Below are 19930 nucleotides of genomic sequence, written 5' to 3'. Positions count from 1 at the left end.
TAGGCACGCGTGCCAACTGTGGCACGCGAAGGGTTAACTGATGGCACGACCATAGCTGGACTGGCCATCGGGCATACCGGGCATTTGCTCGGTGGCCCGGTGACTTTTTTTTTCTTTGTAACGGTATAAACAATGAAAGGTGTTGGATTGGCCAGATGCTGGTCGGTGTGTAAAAATAACTCAGTTGTTTGGTGGTGGCGGAGCTTCCACAGATTCAGTAACATTAGCAAGTGGTGGAGGCCAGCAGGTGGATGAGGGAAAGGGGAGGCAGGAGGGGAGGCAGGAGGAGAGACCCGAGGCGGCCGCCGGTCCGAGTGTCAGGTGAACTGAACTTCAGTTAAGAATTTATGACCTGCAGTCTATCTGGGTCAGATATAAACCAAGTTTAGGTGGAGTTTATTCTCATTGTGCTGACTTTTTACAATCAGTTACAGTAACTCGTACTGCGTACTAGCTAGCATGACGGAGTTTCTATACAGCTGGGTGGGTGCTATGATGTTACTGATAGTGAACTTTATTTTATTCATAAGGTCAGCTAGTAGAGTTCCTATCGTCCCGTAAAAAGACGGAATCGTCCCGTATTGAGAGAAAATATTACGTTTCGTGTTGAGGTGAAAAGGAGCACAGTTTGTCTCGTACTTCAGCTAGAATGGAAAAAGACACAAAGCTGGAGTTATTCTGTGTCTTTACGCTGCACAGCTGCCTCTTCTTCTCTCATTCTCTCCCCTCCATCTCCTGTTGCTACTTCAATCATGAAACTGATCAATGATCAGCTGATCGGCTCTCTTGTTTGTTTATCGCCCACTTTGCGCCAGAAAGAGGAAACCGCCGGATGTCGCGCTAAACAACAGCAGCGCGTTTAAGCTTGATCAGCTGTTGTTAGAATGTATTTAATATTACTTTCTAGTATCAGCTGATGTTTGCTGGAGCCACAGCTGTAAAGCTGCTGGTCATGATGTCAGTTTGGTTATCTGGTGAGAGGGAAACATGAAGAGGAAACCAGGAGATGTCCTTACTGAATCATCAGGGCTGTGATGGAGAAACAGGTTTACCTTTTAGGTGACATGAATGAGTTGAAGGGAAGTTATGAACTGATTCTGAGAGACAAATAACACCAGGATCCTTTTCTAAGTAGCTGACAGCTGGTAACTGTGCAGGGGCGGGTCTAGCAAAGTTTTGCCAGGGGGGCAGGTAGGGCACTAACAGGGAGAGGGGGGCACAAGGAAATACTTTCTTATTCTCATTTAAAATGTCTGTTATTAAATAATTATCTGAAGCTCACAACCAAAGTTTTTATCTGACGTAAAATGTTAGAAATCATACATATAACATCGAAGCAGCTGGAATCCACAGCTGTGCGTGTTCATGGAGCTGCATGTTCACCTGCTGGACATCACTACCTGACAGGTTTAACTGTCTTCAGAACATTGCAGAGGCCTTATTGACAGTATTTGACTCTACATATCTGTGTGAGCGGATTTTCTCTCACATGAGTCCTCAGGCAGCTGTCTGAATGCTGGACACTCTGAGACCTGTGTCTCTGAGTGGGAGACCAGAGATCACATTAACATGTGTGTCTCTGTATTAACAGACATGCCATATTGGCCCAGTTTATTGTTCTTATCATTGTTGTGAGGAGACCATAAATAGCATTTGCATTTTCTGTTGTACAGTTCATTTGCTGTCATGGATAAAAAGTCTTTTTTTGTTTCAAAATAGCTGATAACTATTCACTGATAGCTGCCAACATCTGCGAACAAATATAATTCTATAAAGTGGTTCTATATAGTGCGTAACTGTTCATGTAGAGCGTTATTAAATTTATTGCTAATGGAATCATATGGCACACTGACCTCTGAGGAAATTTTAAATGGCACTCGTCATCAGAAAGGTTGCCTACCCCTGGTATATACTATGTATGTATACTATGTGTAGTAGTGTGCTCTGTATTACAATTTTCTGTGAATATTGTTTAGATAGTATTTAAAATATGTATTTATAGCTTAACAAGAGAAATGATTTGTATTAGAATAAAAGTTTATCTTTTGTTAAGAAACGCTTGTGCTCTCTTCTACCAATTCAGTACTATTCAAAATAACCCAAACAACATGAAAAGACTTCTGCTGGCACCGGGAGTCAACTCAGTATAAATGCCCAGTAGTGCCCTGCTGTGGCATTGGCACGTGGAGCTGAGGTGGCAGGGCTGGAGGTCACAGTGTGAGCTGGCAGAAGCTGGCAGCCCAGGAACCCTGACGCCATGTCTCACACCACCGCTGGGAAAGTGCTGACAGACAGACAGCAGGGATGTGAAGGAGGAGGAGTAGGAGGAGGAGAAAGAGCAAGAGAGACAGAGACGGGAGAGAAAGGCAGGGTGCAACTGCTATGAAACATCTGGTACGCGCAGGTTTACTACCCTCATCTACTCAAGACAATAGCCCAAACATACAGCCTGCTCCAACCTGCGCAGGTGGCCCCATAGCAAAATTCAAATACTACCAGACAGTATGTAATATTCAACAACCAGAGAGAAGAAAGGCATGCACATGAGTATTATGATGAAAAAATTAAGGAATTAAAAAGAGTTTATAAAAACAGACTTCCTTTCAGACCCATCAAGTCTAAATCAGGATTCTTGCTGGTTTATTGTGAGCAGCAGAAGCACAATTGTCAGGCTTCCACAGTTGAATCCAAAGGTAACATGCAAGTGGGAACCCTGCAAGTGGAGGGGGTAATGAATAAATACAGAAACAGATACATGAATAAGTCAGAGTAGCCCAGCTTCATTTCTCCTGGTTGTGCGCCCGCTGTACACGCTGACATGAGGTCGATAAAGCAGCCAAGTGAGGGAAGACAATGGAAACAGGATATACAGCAAGTCTGCCATGCTACATTTCCTTGAGAAAACTGCTGGTTTTATTTACTCTTGATTTCTCATCTGTAATGCAAATCTCTCCTCACTTGGAGAGAGATTTTTGTTTTTAGTTTTAAGGAAAAATTGGACTAAATAAAATTTATATATGCAGTTTGAGTGGTGATTCTCAAGAGAGGACACTTTCATTCTGTGTATTAATTTCACCTGATTGGCACTGATATAACAGCACAATCACTTTGATCTTTACACGTGGAAAAGCTGAACATATCTCAAGCCACATCTGAGCCTAACAGCTGAAACACTGCTGACCATCTTTCTGTCCATCCTGTGTTATGACAGCAAGTTAACAGTGAGAAAACACTCTTCTGTGTGGAAACAATGAATGCCTTGCTGCTAGCCAACGCCCAATCAACTACTAAATTGCTGCGACTATGTCGCCATGGCAAAGGCATGTAAACAAGACCATTTTTTTTCCTTCCTTTTTTAAGGCGGAAAGCTCCTCTAAAAAGCTATAAAACCTCCAAGCTCATTAATTAGTGCTTTAGGGGAGAGCCATTTCCAGTAATTTCACACTGTCTCTGACCCCTTACTGGCATAAGGCAATGACACGGTTGTTCAATGAAGCCAGAGGACAAAATGTCAATTGCAACAGACATACAGTAGCTAACTCAGCATCAGTGTCTTTCTCCATTGGCCAGATTAAGTAAAGCTCTCCTGTTAACAAATGAGCCAATGATGCTTCCCAAAAAGGGGCCACAAAGTTATGTGAGAATTTTTTTAATCTTCATAAATGTAAGCACCTGCCTGCTGCTCATTTTCATACCAGCCTGTTATCACCCACAGCCTGTAACAAACAGTAAGAAAGGTACTTCAAACTCATGCCAGCTCTTCTACATTTTGACTTAAAATAAAATGTTGCCTCCATGACGAGGAGGATATTAGCATGCTCTAATATGACCAGACAGGAAAAGATGACCCTTTTATGAAGTATGTTTGCTGATTTTGTTACAAACACCTCCCTGTCATTACTTTAACGTCTCTTTTCTAGAAGGGAGAATTTGCATATACAATTAATTGCCGTGGATGACTGAGAAACTGTTAAAGCGTCTTTTGTGTTTGTTTTGGCAAAGGCTAATAATGGGTATGAAGAAGTTTGTCTTCCAGAGGTTGCAGGTTGGAAGGCAGACGTCAGCAGGTGTAACTTACAAAATCCACGGTGGCTGCCAAGTAATTATCCAGACTCTCAGTCAGCACTTTTCAATCAACCCTTGTTATCTATAGCCAAGATAAACAAATGCTAAGATAGGCTTTGTTTTGCCCTCGAGTAAGACGCTAAAAATCTTAAAATTTCCCTGCCATTAAAAAAAACAGAAAAATTATGAAAAATGACTCCATAGGTTGATGGTGTAAAAAGCTTTTTTAACCGGAGCTACATTACAACACGACGGCGGCAGTAGTAATTATGACGGGAGCAGACGAGGAAGTGAGGTGGCGTAATTACAGAGCCATAAAGCCTGCATAGGTAGGATGCTGCAGAGGATGAATAGTTTGAAAAATCACTGAGCTGACCTCCATTTGCACTCCTTTTACCAACCAAAAAGTCAATCTTTTCCCCCCCAAGATGAAATTCATCAATCAGTGTGTAAATAATCCTAACAATCTGTAGCGCAGACACCACAATAAGAGCTTTGGCTACATTCTGATATCCAGGAAACGTCCATATGCGTTCTATTGCGATAATGATTATTGGGTTAGTTCTGTGGTTTGGCTGCACTTCAGTCTGTAGTTGGTCTATGCTTATTCAGCAGGACGAATGCAGATCTATAGAGTGCCAAGAAAAACAATTGTCTGTTAAGACAGAGACTGCTACCATTAATCAGATTAAGGTGGAGTGTCTGATAATGAATTCTGGAAATGAGAAGGTCAGAAACTTTCTGACATTGGTATGCAAAATCATTTTAGTGAAAAATGTGACACTTTATACAAGTTCCATGCAACTCTGCAGTGAAAAACTTGAACTGAGTCAAAAAAAAAAAGGGGAGAATCTCCCAACGTAATCCTTCTGGAAGTTAATTTCTGGATGAAGCATTATGCAAGGATCAAACGGTTAAATACCACATGGCACATCTGATGTGCTCTTTTAGATTAAAGTACAGTTACAGTAGGCAAGTTGCTGCAACCGAGTGGGTGTGACGGTGCTGCCGCCAGCTCTGATGATGTGAGGATGAGACAGCACAGATACACGCACATGTATACAGAGGCCCTGTATTTTTCACATCCATCGGACAAATCCAATTTGTTAAGACCCTTCTACGACTCACTTACGAAGCTGCGGTCAATGGAAATCACATTTCCATGATTGGACATCCCATTATCCTGTTCGTCCAGACCCACATTGGGGGATAAAGCAAGGCTGAGACGGATACCCACGACAGACCGGAGCTGCGGCTCCAGCGAGTCCGTCGCCTTTCAAAGGGTAAAAGCCTGACATATTAGTCATAAGTGTTCTTTAAATTCATTATCATCTTAACACGCCAGCGGCACAAGTGTCAGGGGGAGGGGAAGCCCTCTTAAATGAGGTTAGTGGATCCATTTAAAGCTTCACAGTTGCTGCGCTGTCCGCCGTGTCACGCGTAAATCTCACGACATGAAAAACATCCCTTTCTTTAATGAGGTTGCACAAGCTCCTTTAATGCAGCTGGGGACTTTCTGGGTTTAATCAATGAACAGGCTCTGCCTTAAATCAATAATCTGTCTGATTTCTAAATATCACAATCAGTTTACGTACATACTGAGCAATCACAAAATTCCACGGTGGCAATTAAAACAAAAAACAAACACACACACGAGAAAAATTATAATTCCATCTCAGTTTAGTTTTTGTTCCTAACCCCATCGACTATACGCCACCAGTGGCGGTGTATGACATCATTGTAGCCTTGCACGTCTTTGTTTGCATGTATGAAAATGGAGACGTGATTATTCACTTGTATCCAGAGCAGTTCGCACTTTATGACAAACCAAAAATCCTGCACAGAAATCATCTTCATTTTGAAAATAACTCTTTAATATTTTTGTTTATTTAACACATAAACTTGCTCAATGTAAAGAATAAACACCCCCAATCATTATGAAAGCATTTGAGATGTATGCCTAAAACATACTCCAGGGGGATTATTATTATGATGTGATACCAGCTACTTCTTAAAAATAAAAATGGCACAACTCAAAAAACTCCTGCTTTCCTTCCAGATCTGACAAAAATAAAATACTAGTCATGTGAATGATGAGGACCCAGGGAGGCTTTATAGAAGCACTGCACTGCATGTTTTTACCACTGCCAAAGTGTCTTTGAGGCAACATATGCTACTTCTTTCTTTAATCTAACTCGAGTTGTTCATAAACACTTCATAAGCGTTTTGAAACAATCTTTAGATCAGCTGAACACCATAAAGACGGCAAATTTATCTTTTCTATTATGAGCGAGCTGCTACAGTATAGGATGAAACAGGCAGCAGTGACTCAGGTGATTCAGTCATTCGATATCAACTCAAGACAGACACACCGAGACTTGGCAGCAGCAGGATAACGCAAACTAACAAACCAATTAACGCCGTGAAAGCTCAACAGCTTCCATTAGACATCCCAAAGCAAAAACCATGCATATATATTTTTGAAATGCGGCTCTTTGTTTGTCTAAAAGTGAGCCTTTAACAGCAAAATTATCCTGAAGCCACTTCTGATAAAAATACTAAACACGCCTGAGGTGCTATTAGTTTATTAAAGCTACATCCATCTGCCATTAAACACAATCTGAGAGGCAAAAACAAAAACAAGAAAACAAAGACTAGTTTAATGTTTTTCTTCATGAGGTGACTAAAGTACTTTTTTTTGAAGACATAATAAAAGCCTGAGTAAAAATATATGACTTACAACAATAAAAAAAAAAAATTCTGGGTAATTACCTGTTAATTTTGTAAAAGAGCATAACAACCGACCGCATGCAAGTCATAGCTACAAGTCAGAGGTGACTGACCTTTTTCTCATGATATTGTAATGGAGCTCATCCTCCTGTTTGATGTGAGCATGATCCCCACTGGCCCGGTCACTGCCTTCACTGTCGTCACTGCTGAAAATGGAGGCCAGCTCCTTCTTGGGCACCCGGTTAGGTGGCAGGGGGATGGTGCGCTTCTCTGCCAAGCGCCCGCGGTTCTACAAAACACAGAAAAGGCGAGACTTTAAAAACAGGATTCAGTAATTCCAGACAGACAAAGTACTAAAATGTGAGTTATTTAAAGTTGCCACTCTTTGAGATGAAAACACAAGTAGATACTCAAAGTAGAAAATCAAAGTCAAAAAATAAATAAATAAAAAAACCAGACCTGAACACCAGATTTCTTTCAGTTTGCGATCCATGGGTTTCTATCTGCAAGTCTGGCTGTATATAAAAAAAAGAATTGGCAGAAATTTTGGAAAGTCTGATTGTCAGACTGCACAGGAAATGATAGACTAAAGATCAGCCGAAACTGAGTTACTGCAGTAATCAGAACGCACAGAATGAGCTAGTGCCGCTAATCAGAGCCTTTCTGGCTGTTGCCCTAAAATCACCGCAGAGAGTGTGCGATTAGCACACAGAGGTAAAGGCTTCCCACTTGGAATAGGCGTTATCAATGAAAATCCAACTCTCTGTTATATCTCAGATACTGCAAAGGACATTACATAACGTTAGCCTCTGTGGGCAACGTGCAAGAAAAACCCCTTCCCTGCTCTTTGGCACAAATCTGCAAGATTAGGCTTTGAAAAAACGACATGAAAAGAAACCCAATAAAAGCTGGGAACACCTGCTTTGGTCAGATGAGACCAAGATAAATGTGTTCGGCTCAGACGGGGTTCAGCCTGCGAGGAGTGCCACAGTAAAGCACGGAGGTGGGAGCGTGATGATACGGGGTTGCGTGAGTGAAAAGCATGTTGGGGAGATGACATTTACAGATATCAGTGAGCCAGATGTAACGTGCGCGCGCGCCTATCCCAGCTGTCATATGTTGAAAGGGGGGGTATATAATATAATAAAAGATAAAGGTTACATGTTGCCTATTACATGAGTTTTTATTTCAAAAGCAAATCTATGGGAAGAAAATAACTCTGTCGGTGAACCGTGTATTTATTTTGTTCCAAAACTTCCTGGAGTTAGCAGAGCAAAGTAGGGATTAAGACAAGAGTATGGCCGTAGGGATATCGGGAAGTGAAGCTGGGCGACCTTTAATGTGACCTGAAGAGGTCACTGCAGATTAACACGACCCTATCACAGAGCAATGGGAGAAGGGTGATAAAGAGGAGGGGAGGAATAACCTAGATAGGAGGATTGAGAGATGCATAGAGTAAAAGAGACTGAGTCAGGGAAGAAAATTGGAGAACGAGCAAGGGAACGATAGGGCAGAGAAGAAAAGTTAACAAGGAAGAGAGGAAGAGCAGATGTGGGTTTTGCACAGGAGAGAAAAAGGTGAGAGAAAACACAGAAATAAAAGAGAATGTGGTGAGTCAAAACATGAAAGGGAGAAAGCTCCACAGAGGGAAGGTCTGTCCAGTGTGGGAGAATGGACTTGGATGTGAAACTATATTCCCCTCTCTCTCTCTTACTCTCTGTGTGTGCCTACATCTCTGCTCTTACTCCTTCAAGCCCTCCAGCTATCCCTTCCACGGCATGCAACCCCACACTCCACCACTCCTCCCTATATTTCCCTTCTTCCCTCACTCCATCCATCCCAGGAGGTGCTGTAGCATGAGTGGCAGGCGGGGGCAGAAGGAGGGATTTGGGGGCTCCTAGCCAAAAGGCAAACAGGTGCAGCCCCTCTGGAGTCTCTCAAATGGCACACATTAAAAAGAGTTGGGAGGGGACAGAGAAAGATGAAAACATCCCCCAGGATGAGCAGGCCACAGATTTCTGAAAATTTCTCGCCTTTCTGCTTTTCTGTGTCTTGCTTTAAAAAAAAAAAAAAAAAAAAGATTTTTCATCTGTTTCCTGTCCTGTCAGACCTTTCTACAAGTTGTGCACCATTATTTCAGGACAGTTGATCACTTTCTGGTACTTCTGCTTCTTCTAGTCCAGAATGCTGGAGCTCTAATATATAATCAAGAGGAGTGGAGGGGCCAAGAGTGAACCCCTCCCCCAAAAAGGAATAAAAATAAATAAATCACTCCTTTATGGATCCAACCACATCCATCTGTCTCTCTTACACACAAACATCTGGCAAATACAAATTCTCCACCTCCAGGTCTATTTATTGCTGTCTTCACATTGTCAGGGAAAACACATGTGCACTACACCCGCGCCGTGACACACATAAACGCATGCATGCTCTCACAGTCAGGCACACCTGTTAATATTCCTTAGAATTCCCCTCCAAAGTGGGGGATTTTACTCGGAGCAAGCCAGCAATAGAGTGTACACAAGAATAGTTTGTCTAAGAGCAGTCGTGACTGTGACTGTGTGTGTGTGCGTGTGTGCGTGACAACCACCCACATGGCCGTGACATACCCAGCCTGACAGCCCCCCTCCCTTCCTCCCTCTTCTCTCCTCCCGGAAAGCCCCAATCCTTTCTTTAGTGGCACTGACGCAGAACTGGGGGTGAGCTCCCACTGCTTCCGGCAACACTTCCGCAGGACGGGGGAGGGCTCTCTGAAACAAAACATGAAGCCAAACACACCCCTGGCAGCCCACGTAGGAGCGCTCAAAGGAAGGGCGCCTGAGCGCTCATGCTCGTACATGCACGCACAAACATGCGTGTGTGCAGAGCTGAGGCAACCTTACTGTGTGTGGTCAACCTCCTTTCAGCCATGGAAAAAAGTCTCTCATAAAAGTCCCACTAAAAGCACCTCTATGAATATCACCTCCCACGCTTTCTATCTAACAGTCAGCCAGCCAAGAAATATATCTGGGCTTCACATTTACACACACACACACACACACACACACACACACACACACACACACACACACACACACGCGCGCGCATAAGGACATAACGATGAACTGATTGCACAATATAGACAATTACAATTATAATGACTACAAACATCCAGAAACACGCAGACACTCTGCCAATCACTCACAATATGCAGTGAAGCCGACACTAACTGAACCTGAACTGAAATTTCTCAGTGATTCAGACAGATCGCTGCATGTTTGATACTTTGGGGGCAAACAGCAGTGCAGGTGTTCATTATGCTATTACAGGTCAGAGATAATAAGAGATGAAGTTTGATGCAAGAGCATCCTTCAGAATCTACTATATATGGCATTCACTTATTGAAGCCTACATAACACAAAAGCACTCACTTCCATTCATTGAAGGAATTATAAATATTTGGCATTAATCAATATCTTCTGGTTTAACTTAATGTACACAAATCATTTCAAGGTTAAAATATAAAGTTTTTATTCTCAGAGATTTTTCAAAATAGAAAACACGAGTTTTTCTAGCCCTTCATACATGTTAAATTAAGTTAGCGCTGTCTATTAAACTAAGGATTAAATCAAGCTTTTGTGATTGTAACACATTTTTAAATGCAGTAACTAGTTAGCTTCTTTCAAACTAAGCAAATTATATGAGAAGCGGATCTAAGACTAATAGTTTACATTTATTGAATCTCTTCGGTTAACCCTGCTAGGATTACATCATAAAAGCTGTAAGATGACTGGGGGAGTCCCGCATATTTAAGGCATTGGGGTAACTTAAATATCTAGGTTAAGTACGATTACAATCATTTACAGTCCATTTTTTTTTCAATGAATGATATATATATATAAAAAATAATTTATTATTCCATTACATATTAATTTAAAAGGTGGCCACAACTGCTTTAGCCAGTGAAACAACATGTTACCTTTGCATTACGTATTGTAATAATGATGTATGAGCTTTAAAAACAAATTTTCGAGAGACGTTAAAAGTTTTAGTGTCTTTAGGTTTTATTTTTAACTATTTCGGTCTTCTTTGTTCACTCGGTTTGTGACGTCATCCAATGGTTTCTGAAGTCCCATTTTAAAGCCTAAAATGTAGCATTACCGTCATCGAGATATTAGTGTTTTGAAACCGGATGAGACCGCAGGTGATGGTTCTGTCTGTGAAACTGCACACTGATGCAGTATCAACTAGCCAATGACCATATCCTGGATAATTCCTCTTTTTGACCCCTAGAATGACCAAAATGCTTTTTTTTTTTTTTTTGTTTGTTTGTTTTAATTGAGTGCAACCCGAAATGAGTGACTGAGGTCATACACTCAGCAGGAAAGTATTTACTGGCGTGGCGTAGACTTCTATGCGTGGAAGTCTTGCAACCACAGCTTCGCCCCCCTAGTGGTATTTACTAAGAATGCAGGTTCAAGGCATTTCTGCATTATCTTTACTTTTCACACCAACACGCCCATCTGTAACACTCTCAACGGATTCATTGTAAGTGATTATCTTAATTCTATGAATGCTAACGCAATTTCCATGGCAAAATTTGAAAGACATGAATAGCACCAACTGCCACTTAAGCCCACTTGCAATCCTTTCGGCCAATACTGTGTAGGCTTCAAGTTTGGATCCACAGCCTGAATGCTTTTCTGCAAACACTGGGACTACAATTTTACTACCTGGCAACATTTACATATGGCTTGCAACATGGAACAAGTCTGAACTGCATGCATTATGTAGTTTCGCTGATGGGTAGGCACACGCACAAAGCCACCGATACAACAACCAGAGACAAAAGTCTAGAAGACCCGCACTGTTTAGTTTCTTTTTTCCTTTACTACATATAGAGATTTTAATGAAAGAGGCTTTCCACATTCAGGACCAAAAGGAATATAAGGACAGGGTTCACAGAGAGACAAATATGAGAGGAATGGGCAATGTGAATTGCACTGGAGAAGAAGAAGATGGGCACTCTCAGAAAAACTTCTGATCCTCCTCAAAATATGCCAAATATAGAGCACATAGTTTCTCTGTTACTGTTGGGGGCTTGTCCGAAGTCGTGAGGAGCATTAACCTAAGAGTGACCTACGTCTAATGACATAACGCCATCACTTTAAAAGACTGATGAAGCCAGCACTGACTTCCTGTGTCTCATATGGTCTTTAGTGTGGTGGGAAGAGATTTACTGAAGTACTGAAATATATGCTACTGGGCTCACTAAAATGATTTAAAATTTAATGAAGAGGCAGGAAATCAACTCATATTTTAACATATAGGAATAATACATTTTTAATATTTCAGTGAGTAATGCTGTTGCATTTGCAGCCATAAACGCTCATAAATTCATGGCCAGTGCATGGCTTAAAAGCAACAAAAAGCCGTCTTGGTGAAAAACAACGCAGACTAACATCCACAGCTAAAGCACAGCTTGGACAGCAAAAGCATTCAAATTAAAGCAGAAATTATAAGGCAATCTAATGTTTTCTCTCTAAATTCATTTTAGACTTTTAAATAAGCAGTTGGTGGAAAAAGAGGACTAATAAGTATGTTTTTTTCCCCCTTTTTTCCTCCCCTTTCTCCTTGCGTTATTTCCTGAAAGGTGCAGTGCCCCGCCGCTGGCTCCAACCAGCATTAGCAAGCACACACACACACACACACACACACACACACACACACACACACACACACACACACACACACACACAGAGCAGAAGCCGCCCGTGACATTCCTGCAGCTGCGGCGCTCTCTCTCCCTCGCACGCGCCCCCCCAGCGATCTCCCTGGGGGACGAATGCCTAATGAGTCACGCGCCTGTCTGCCGTTACCTCGCAGCGTGTGTGTGTGTGTGTGTGTGTGTGGAGGCGGGATGGCGGGCCGACTTGGCGCGAGCACTAGGGGAAAGGGGGAGGGGGGAATGAGGAGACGACAGCGAGGGGAGTGGGCGGGGATGAGCATGAGGATGGTGGGTTTGGCGGGGGGGCGCGAAGCGGTCATTACCGCGCTAGCATAAGAGCTCTGAAACAAGGCCAAAACAAACAATTTGTCTGTTGTGTGTTTACGCGAGACTGAAAACCAATTCGTCACAAAATGCAAAATCTACTTTGTTTAGTCTCATCTCCTCGCCTCCGATTCCAGTGGACGGTACGGCCGTTATGACATTTTCACAGGTGCACCTTCGAAAAAGGTGATTAACGACAAATCTGTCAGCTTTGGTCAACCTGAGGTCGCTCAGTGTGCAAACACGACCAGCATAACCTAACTACTGTGAATAATCAGATTAAGGTAATGGTTTGATTAAAGTGTTTACATGGTTCAGTTAATCTGATTTCCCCCACTAACCTAATAATAAAGTTTATGTGATTTCTTTGCTAGTCAGGATAAAGTCTGTAAGAATTTCTACTGATCTGTAAAATCTCTTAATGGAGTCACAAGTCATCAAAAAACGGAGTTGGTGGAGTTGCTTTTGCTTTGGTGAATTCACGGAAAACATTCATTGCCAGGCTCTGTTACTTTTCGTTACGTTCCATGAAAGATATTTAACTGTCGTCCCCACGTTATTTCGGTGTTTTTTCGTTCTTCGACACACCCCATACGTTTGTAGAAGAAAAAAACATTTCGTACTTCGTGACCTTTCAGCAAGTTTAGAAACAAAACTGAAAGAAATCAGACAAAGGCACAGTATACTGTGCAGGGACAATGACAAAATCTCTATTTGCCTCGTGGGGTTATAATTGTATGACTAGTGTGAGCTTCACATTAAGAAACTTAACAATTTTTTTTTTAAATGACAGCTGAAACTCACAGCTTTACACAAGTGGAGTAAAACATAGTTATGCTTCAACACAAGTGCACAAAAGCAACACAGTTTCATCACTTTTATTTTATATACATATATTTTACTAGTAACAGTTACAGTAACTTGTTACTGCTCTTCTGTTAAAAGATAAGACTTAGCTACATGTTCCTGAGAACTATACTAACATTTAGCATGTTTGTCGGCCTAACCATTACCCTATTCTTTAAAGCAAATCCTATCAATACTTCAAAATTTTATTTGTAGATGAAGCTCCTATCCAGTCTGTTCAGGTTAGAGTCTAAAGTGCTCGTTTTATTTTTTCCGTCCATACACGGCTACAATTGTGGATGCTAACAAAGTTTCAAATAATGATGTCAGTATACGCATCAGTGATCACTGGTAGCAACAAGCTCTGTTTCAGATATTTTTTTTCCCCCTTTCTAATTTTGTCTCTGTATGATGTCAGAGAGTGGGGACATTAACGATGCTTTTCACCTCGTGCGCACAGCTTTTTGTCGTGAGTAGTGAAGACCTACGCGGCTCCTGTTCAGACGTTTACGAAGAGTAGCCAACCAAAAGAAGGCTAGCTTCAAGAGAAGGCGCAAGGAAGCTAAAGCTGTTTGGTTTCAGAGCGTGGATTAACTGAGGCACAGAATCAAGGAAAAGTTGCAACTGATGCAAATGAGTATCACAGGTTCCATTTGAAATTTGTAGATGGTTTTAGACCCGATTTCCATCGCACCAAAATAACATCAAATAATACCAAATAACAAACATACTTATATACATAACACAGCAGCATCGGGCTTGCAGACAGAACAAGAGCAATGATCTAAAAGCAAGTATGGAGAGCACGAGTAAATATGGGATTTGAGTTTTCCAACATATTCTGGTATAGTGTTAGAGATGGTTCACTAAAGATTTTGTTGTTACATCATCTTCCAAGCTTTTGGAATAATTTTGGTAAGAACATGCTTGTGCTGACAGAGGTATTAGCATGGGGTTTCTTTAAAGGTCAATATTTTGGTTAATAATAAATAAATAAATATTGTTTGAGTGGCTCCTCGTGGTGTTCACTCCTTCACACATATCGTACTGAAAACGTGTGATAATAGCAAAAAGAACTATCAATCTCCAATGAGATCATGCACAAAAGCACCAACTCCTTATGAGTTCAAATGCACTTTGAAAAATAGATCTGATTGTGGATGGCAGTGTGTGCAAGTGTGTGTCTGTGGTTTATGTGCAGTCTTTAGGCAACACTTGGTTGTTCAAGGCCATGTGAGAGAAAGAGGAAGAAAAAAAAAAAAGTGAGAAAGCACTGTAGGACAGACCGGCATGCGACCAAGACCCACGCCTTCCCGACACACACACACACAGAGATATATTTACACACATGCACACATGCTCTCCTGCACACTCGGCCCCCACGCGCTGAGCCAAGCGGGCAGTTGCAGCCCAGTGGAGCGGCACAAGGCAAAAGGGGAGGGGGTGGATGGGTTGGGGGAATAGTGGAGGAGGGGCTGAGGTGCACAGAGGGCGAGAGGCGGCGAGGTGGAGGGGAGGCTGCAGGCTCGGCGCTGGGAGGTCAGTGCCGGTGCAGCCAGGCGTGCAAGCGTGCCTCTCACGCCCCCCCACCCGCCTTTCTTTCCTCCTTCCTCACTTATTCTCTCTCTCTCTCTCTGCCTTTCCATCGCCCTCTCTCTCTCCAACTCTTTCTATGTGTTTGTACGCCGACTGAGGTCGCCACAGGGGAGCTTTACAGACAGGTAACGACCGTGGCTTTCCTTCCCCCGACAAATATGGGGGGGAAGAAGAGGGGAAAATATAAATAAAATTGAATTGAATTGTTACATCTGTAACATTAAAAAATACATACACATTCTATGCGTTTACATTAAGTATACAGCTAACAACCAAATTCATTATTAAAGTCAATATTAATAACCAGAAACTCATTAGACCATCACAAACTGGTGAATGTTCTTTCTTTGGTTGAATACAGGTATGAGTTCTTTTCAGTGTACTGAAAGACGTATGATAGCAACACAATAGTGTCTACAAAGGTCTGCTGTGGCAGATCAGGCCTACAATTATCAGAGGAAATCGCACGTCAGAACGCAAGCACAAACACTTTACTCCACACACACACAGATATCGAGGAGGAGGGTTTTTCAAGAAATATCACCATTGTCTTCACTGTCACAAACCACATTTGGTTGACAGACAGCTGTTCCAACTTATTTTAGGGGCATCTTAACAGTGTCCGCACCCACCACAGAGCAGCACAGAGCTCGTTCACACAAACTGCCAGACACATTCAGCTCTCAGTCTTTGGCATCTCTGCTGAACAGGACACTAACGGAAGCTAATGGGTAATTTGCTAAATTAAACAGTTTATTTTAACTGAATTATTCATAGATGGAAAGACAACAAGAGCCACAAAAATGGTTTTAAGTGTGTGTGTATATGACTAGGATTGCATTTCTGTATGTCATACCCACATTACGGTTTTAATGTCTCTATCAGTAAGACTGATGCACATATTGGAGGCTCCATATCTAATTGGTCGCAGAGACACAGAGAGAGACGCGCACCAAAGTTATGCACTTGGCACAACTGCAGTTTCTGCACACTTCTGAGCTGATGACCTATTCCATTGTTACCATAGCAACGTAGCATCAGCAACATGCGTGCGTGCGTGTGCACAAACACAGAACACGTCACGCAGTGGATACGGTCTAGCCATCACACAAACACATCGTCCTCCTATATTTCACTCAACATGGAGCACTTTATTTAGTTATCTTCTCCATTCTTACCAAACTGAAAATGGGTGTTATGAACATAATGAGAAAGAAGTTATACGGAAAAAAGTGTGTGTGTACGTGCTTGTACAGATATGCGTGGCTGCGTGTTTAATTCCACTTTGCAAAAGAAGCCCTTGATTGGAGGAGGTCTTTACGAGCCGGAGGAGGGGAGTGTAATTTCCTCCCGGCCTCCGCCAGTTCCGCTGAAATAACAGAGCAGAGGAAGCCCAGCTCTCCCGGGAAGAGACACACACACACACGAACCCAAACACACTCGTACGTGCACACACAGCAAGCTGACAAGTCAGCCGGTATCAGGCAAAGAGAAACACAAATACAAATCAACACAAACATACGCAAAGACAAAAAGACAAATACACAGAGCTAAGATAAAGTATTATATAGACACTCAATAAACAGCATCTGAAAACCTCAATGAATAACCGTAACAAAAGCAAACGCTAATAAAGAGGAATCCTTTAAGCAACTTGCCGTTATTACATAATGGAAAAGTAAGACACCTCGACAGCGAGTCGTAAAGGAATTAATTTCATACACCAACATTAAGAACATATTTAATCCATAAACTTTCCAGTGTAGCGGACCAATTTGTGTCGTGGTGTTATTAAAACAGCTCGTGCCCAGGCAGACGCAGCAAATTACCTTCCCTGATTTCTGTGCAGGCAGGTGAGACGTCTTCCCACCAGCTGCTGCACTTTTTTATGATGGCTTGCCTCATGCCTATAGCGAAACAAGATCACTCAAAGTTCAGCCGTCAAACTTTCAAAACAAATGTCGGCATGAGGTAATTTGTGTCAGTAGGCAGGCATATAGTGCGCGCGCGTGTGTGTGTGTGTGTAAAAGTGCGAGAGAGCGAGAGCTCATCAGTGAGGGAGTGCTGGCTGCCATGCCCTGAGGGGAGTCAGTGGGGAGAAAGGGAGACGCCAGTACAGGCCATACAAGTCCCGCTGCCTTCCCTCCTCCGCCTAACCCTCACTGCTCCACATAGAACTGCCAACATACTCAGCCTGTGTGTCTATGTGTGTGTGTGTGTGTCTGTGCGTGTGTCATAGAGGTATTCACTTGGTGGGTTTGACTTTAGGCTTCACCACCAACCCAAGGAAAGGGGAAAGAGGCAGAAAAGGCTACAACAACAACCTTAAGGCTCTCATATCTCTGCTTACGTCAATAACAAAGTTTTCTCCGTCACAGCTGTAATTGAAGTGGAACTGTACAAGCCATAGCAAGCCAAGAGCCAATGATATCAGTAATGAGCCTCAGCGCAAGCAAACGCTCACATTTTCAAATCCTTCGTTAAAAAATAAGACGTGTATTTTTCCTGCCCCCAACCTCCCTCAGGTAATTTGTTTTGGCTGAACTCAATGTGTCAGGGTGCAGGTCTTCATCCTTGGCTGTAAAAAATGTCACCAGTTTACCTGTATCACTCAAACACCTCCGGCTTATCAAACCCGCCTTTGCCTTGCGTGCCTCGCACACAATAATCAGCAGTAGCCACGCTCAGTAGCTCGCTAAGCCTCTTACACCCTTCCCTCAAGATTAGAGCTTGGGAGCGACAACAGATGCGCTCCGCGGTGATAAAAAAAAAAAAAAAAAAAAAGAAAGAAAGAAAACACAGACACACACGCAAAGACACACACTCACGCTCAAAACCCTCTGCACCTGTGTGAACAGATTTGGCGGCAGCGAGCCCGCAGTGTGCTTGCTCAAAGCTGACACACACACACACACACACACACACACACACACACACACACACACACAGAGCGGTGACGCTATAATCGTGACACACCTGCAAGGCCTCAAGGTTTGGCACCGTGCCCTTGGCCGAGCCCTGAGGGAGGCACTAGGCAAACAAAAGTTCAACAGCCAGGTGAGGAAACTGACTCGGCGAGACAGAAGAACCTGACCACTGATACCCAACGTCAGGCATTAGACCTGGACAGCTCAATGCCTCCGAATAAAAGGCTGTTTGATACGCCACATCTGTGAAAGGCTGAAAGTGGATTTGATATTCATGCTGAGGAAAATTACCATCAAAGCTGACATGTGTGCCTGTAGGGTCTCTTCCATCAAGGTTACAAAGACTGCTTCACAATATACTCTTACAGACTACCCCCACTGGTAGAATAAAAGCTGACAACAAAAATACCAATAAATGCTGGTATGTCTTTTCCAGCTCTGACCCACGCCAAACTCAACTATAGGCTAAGAGGAAAAAATATATAATAAACAAAAAGGAGTACAGACTCCAAAGCCCTTAAATAAGATTTTGCGATTTAAGAAATACAGAAATAAACTGATGTGCCAGCCGAGAAAGAGCAAACTGTCCTCTTTGATTTAACTGAGCAGAAAAACAAACAATTATATTGCCTATCTGCAAAAGAAAATGACAAAACCTTTGACACAAATGTTTTTTATACCACGACTGTGCTCTTTGACCAGTTATAACCTTCACCACCAATGAGATAATTCTTCACCACTACAGTAACCCTACACACTAAAAAAAAAGAAGTTACCTTTAAGACAAATAAGCTATACCTCAGCAAGTAGTGTTCCCATACCCAACATAAAACATACAGAAAGCCACAGCAGCCACCAGTATACATATATATACATATATATATATATATATATAAAAAAGAAATATTCTTACCACTGGGGATGAAATTCGACAACCAGGGCAATCGCAGATGGGTGGATGCACCTGTAAGATTCCTTTGGACATAAGAGTCTTGAGACTTTTTCCTGGAAACAAACAAGAGAGACACTTTCAGAGAACACCTATCATATCCTCCATCAACTAAACTCATCTCCTGTAGCATGGGAGAAGCTCCCCACTAACATGGCATCTGTCTTCAGCTCTTCACCTCAGAATTTTAAAAACAAATAATGTTAAATAACAAAAATAAATAATAATAACCAGATAATTAACACAACACAGACCTGAAAGAGTCGGTACCTGTAAAGATTTGCCTATTCTCTGTTTAATTTTATCACTGTGTCCAGCTGTAGCCACTGTTCAGGGCTGCGAGCCAGCCAGGAGCTTACTGACATCTGTCTATAGGAATCGCTATATTAAACTATAAGACTATCAGTTTTGACCTGTGGGCGACCCCCCCACACCCCCACCCACACACTTCTTAATGCGTGTCAGTTTTGCCTGAGTAGCCCTGCATGCGCCTGAGTGTGAGGCGAAAGGGCGCGCACCAAGCCTAGTTACTGCATAAGAATACTTTGCTGTAAATGCCAAGCTAAAAAAAATCACTGGCAACGGTTTCTTGCTTTTTTTTGTTTTGTTGCTATTTTGTTCTTCTTGGGTTTTTTTAATGACAACAAAAACATTCAAAATGAGTCAACAGCTTTAATGAGAAACACTGGATACAAATAAGTCGCATTAAACGAACTGTGATGCTAAATTGACGCAAAATATCGGCTCATAAAGTCTCCTCAAATCTAACATGCAATGCGTAAA

At 42.3% G+C, this 19930-nt stretch overlaps 1 protein-coding gene across 5 annotated transcripts in view; it reads right to left on the bottom strand.

Annotated features, from left to right (window-relative positions):
• The window catches only part of samd11 (sterile alpha motif domain containing 11), a 50055-nt gene that overhangs the window by 28518 nt on the left and 1607 nt on the right, over positions 1-19930 (bottom strand). For all 5 annotated transcript variants that reach the window (XM_086278215.1, XM_086278213.1, XM_086278210.1 and 2 more), the window contains exons 2-3: positions 19112-19203; positions 6909-7084 (exon numbers count right to left, since the gene is read on the bottom strand). In XM_086278215.1, the coding sequence (XP_086134341.1) occupies positions 6909-7084; positions 19112-19203 (268 nt within the window). The remainder of the gene's footprint in view (positions 1-6908; positions 7085-19111; positions 19204-19930) is intronic.

The sequence above is a fragment of the Aulonocara sp. 'chitande type north' Nkhata Bay genome, linkage group LG20 (genome assembly GCF_057382095.1).
Source record: "Aulonocara sp. 'chitande type north' Nkhata Bay isolate Kocher_YH1m ecotype deep benthic linkage group LG20, A_spYH_male_GT1.1, whole genome shotgun sequence".
Lineage (NCBI taxonomy): Eukaryota > Metazoa > Chordata > Actinopteri > Cichliformes > Cichlidae > Aulonocara > Aulonocara sp. 'chitande type north' Nkhata Bay.
The sequence above is the reverse complement of the archived record's forward strand: the minus strand, read 5'-3'. Positions and strand labels throughout refer to the sequence as shown.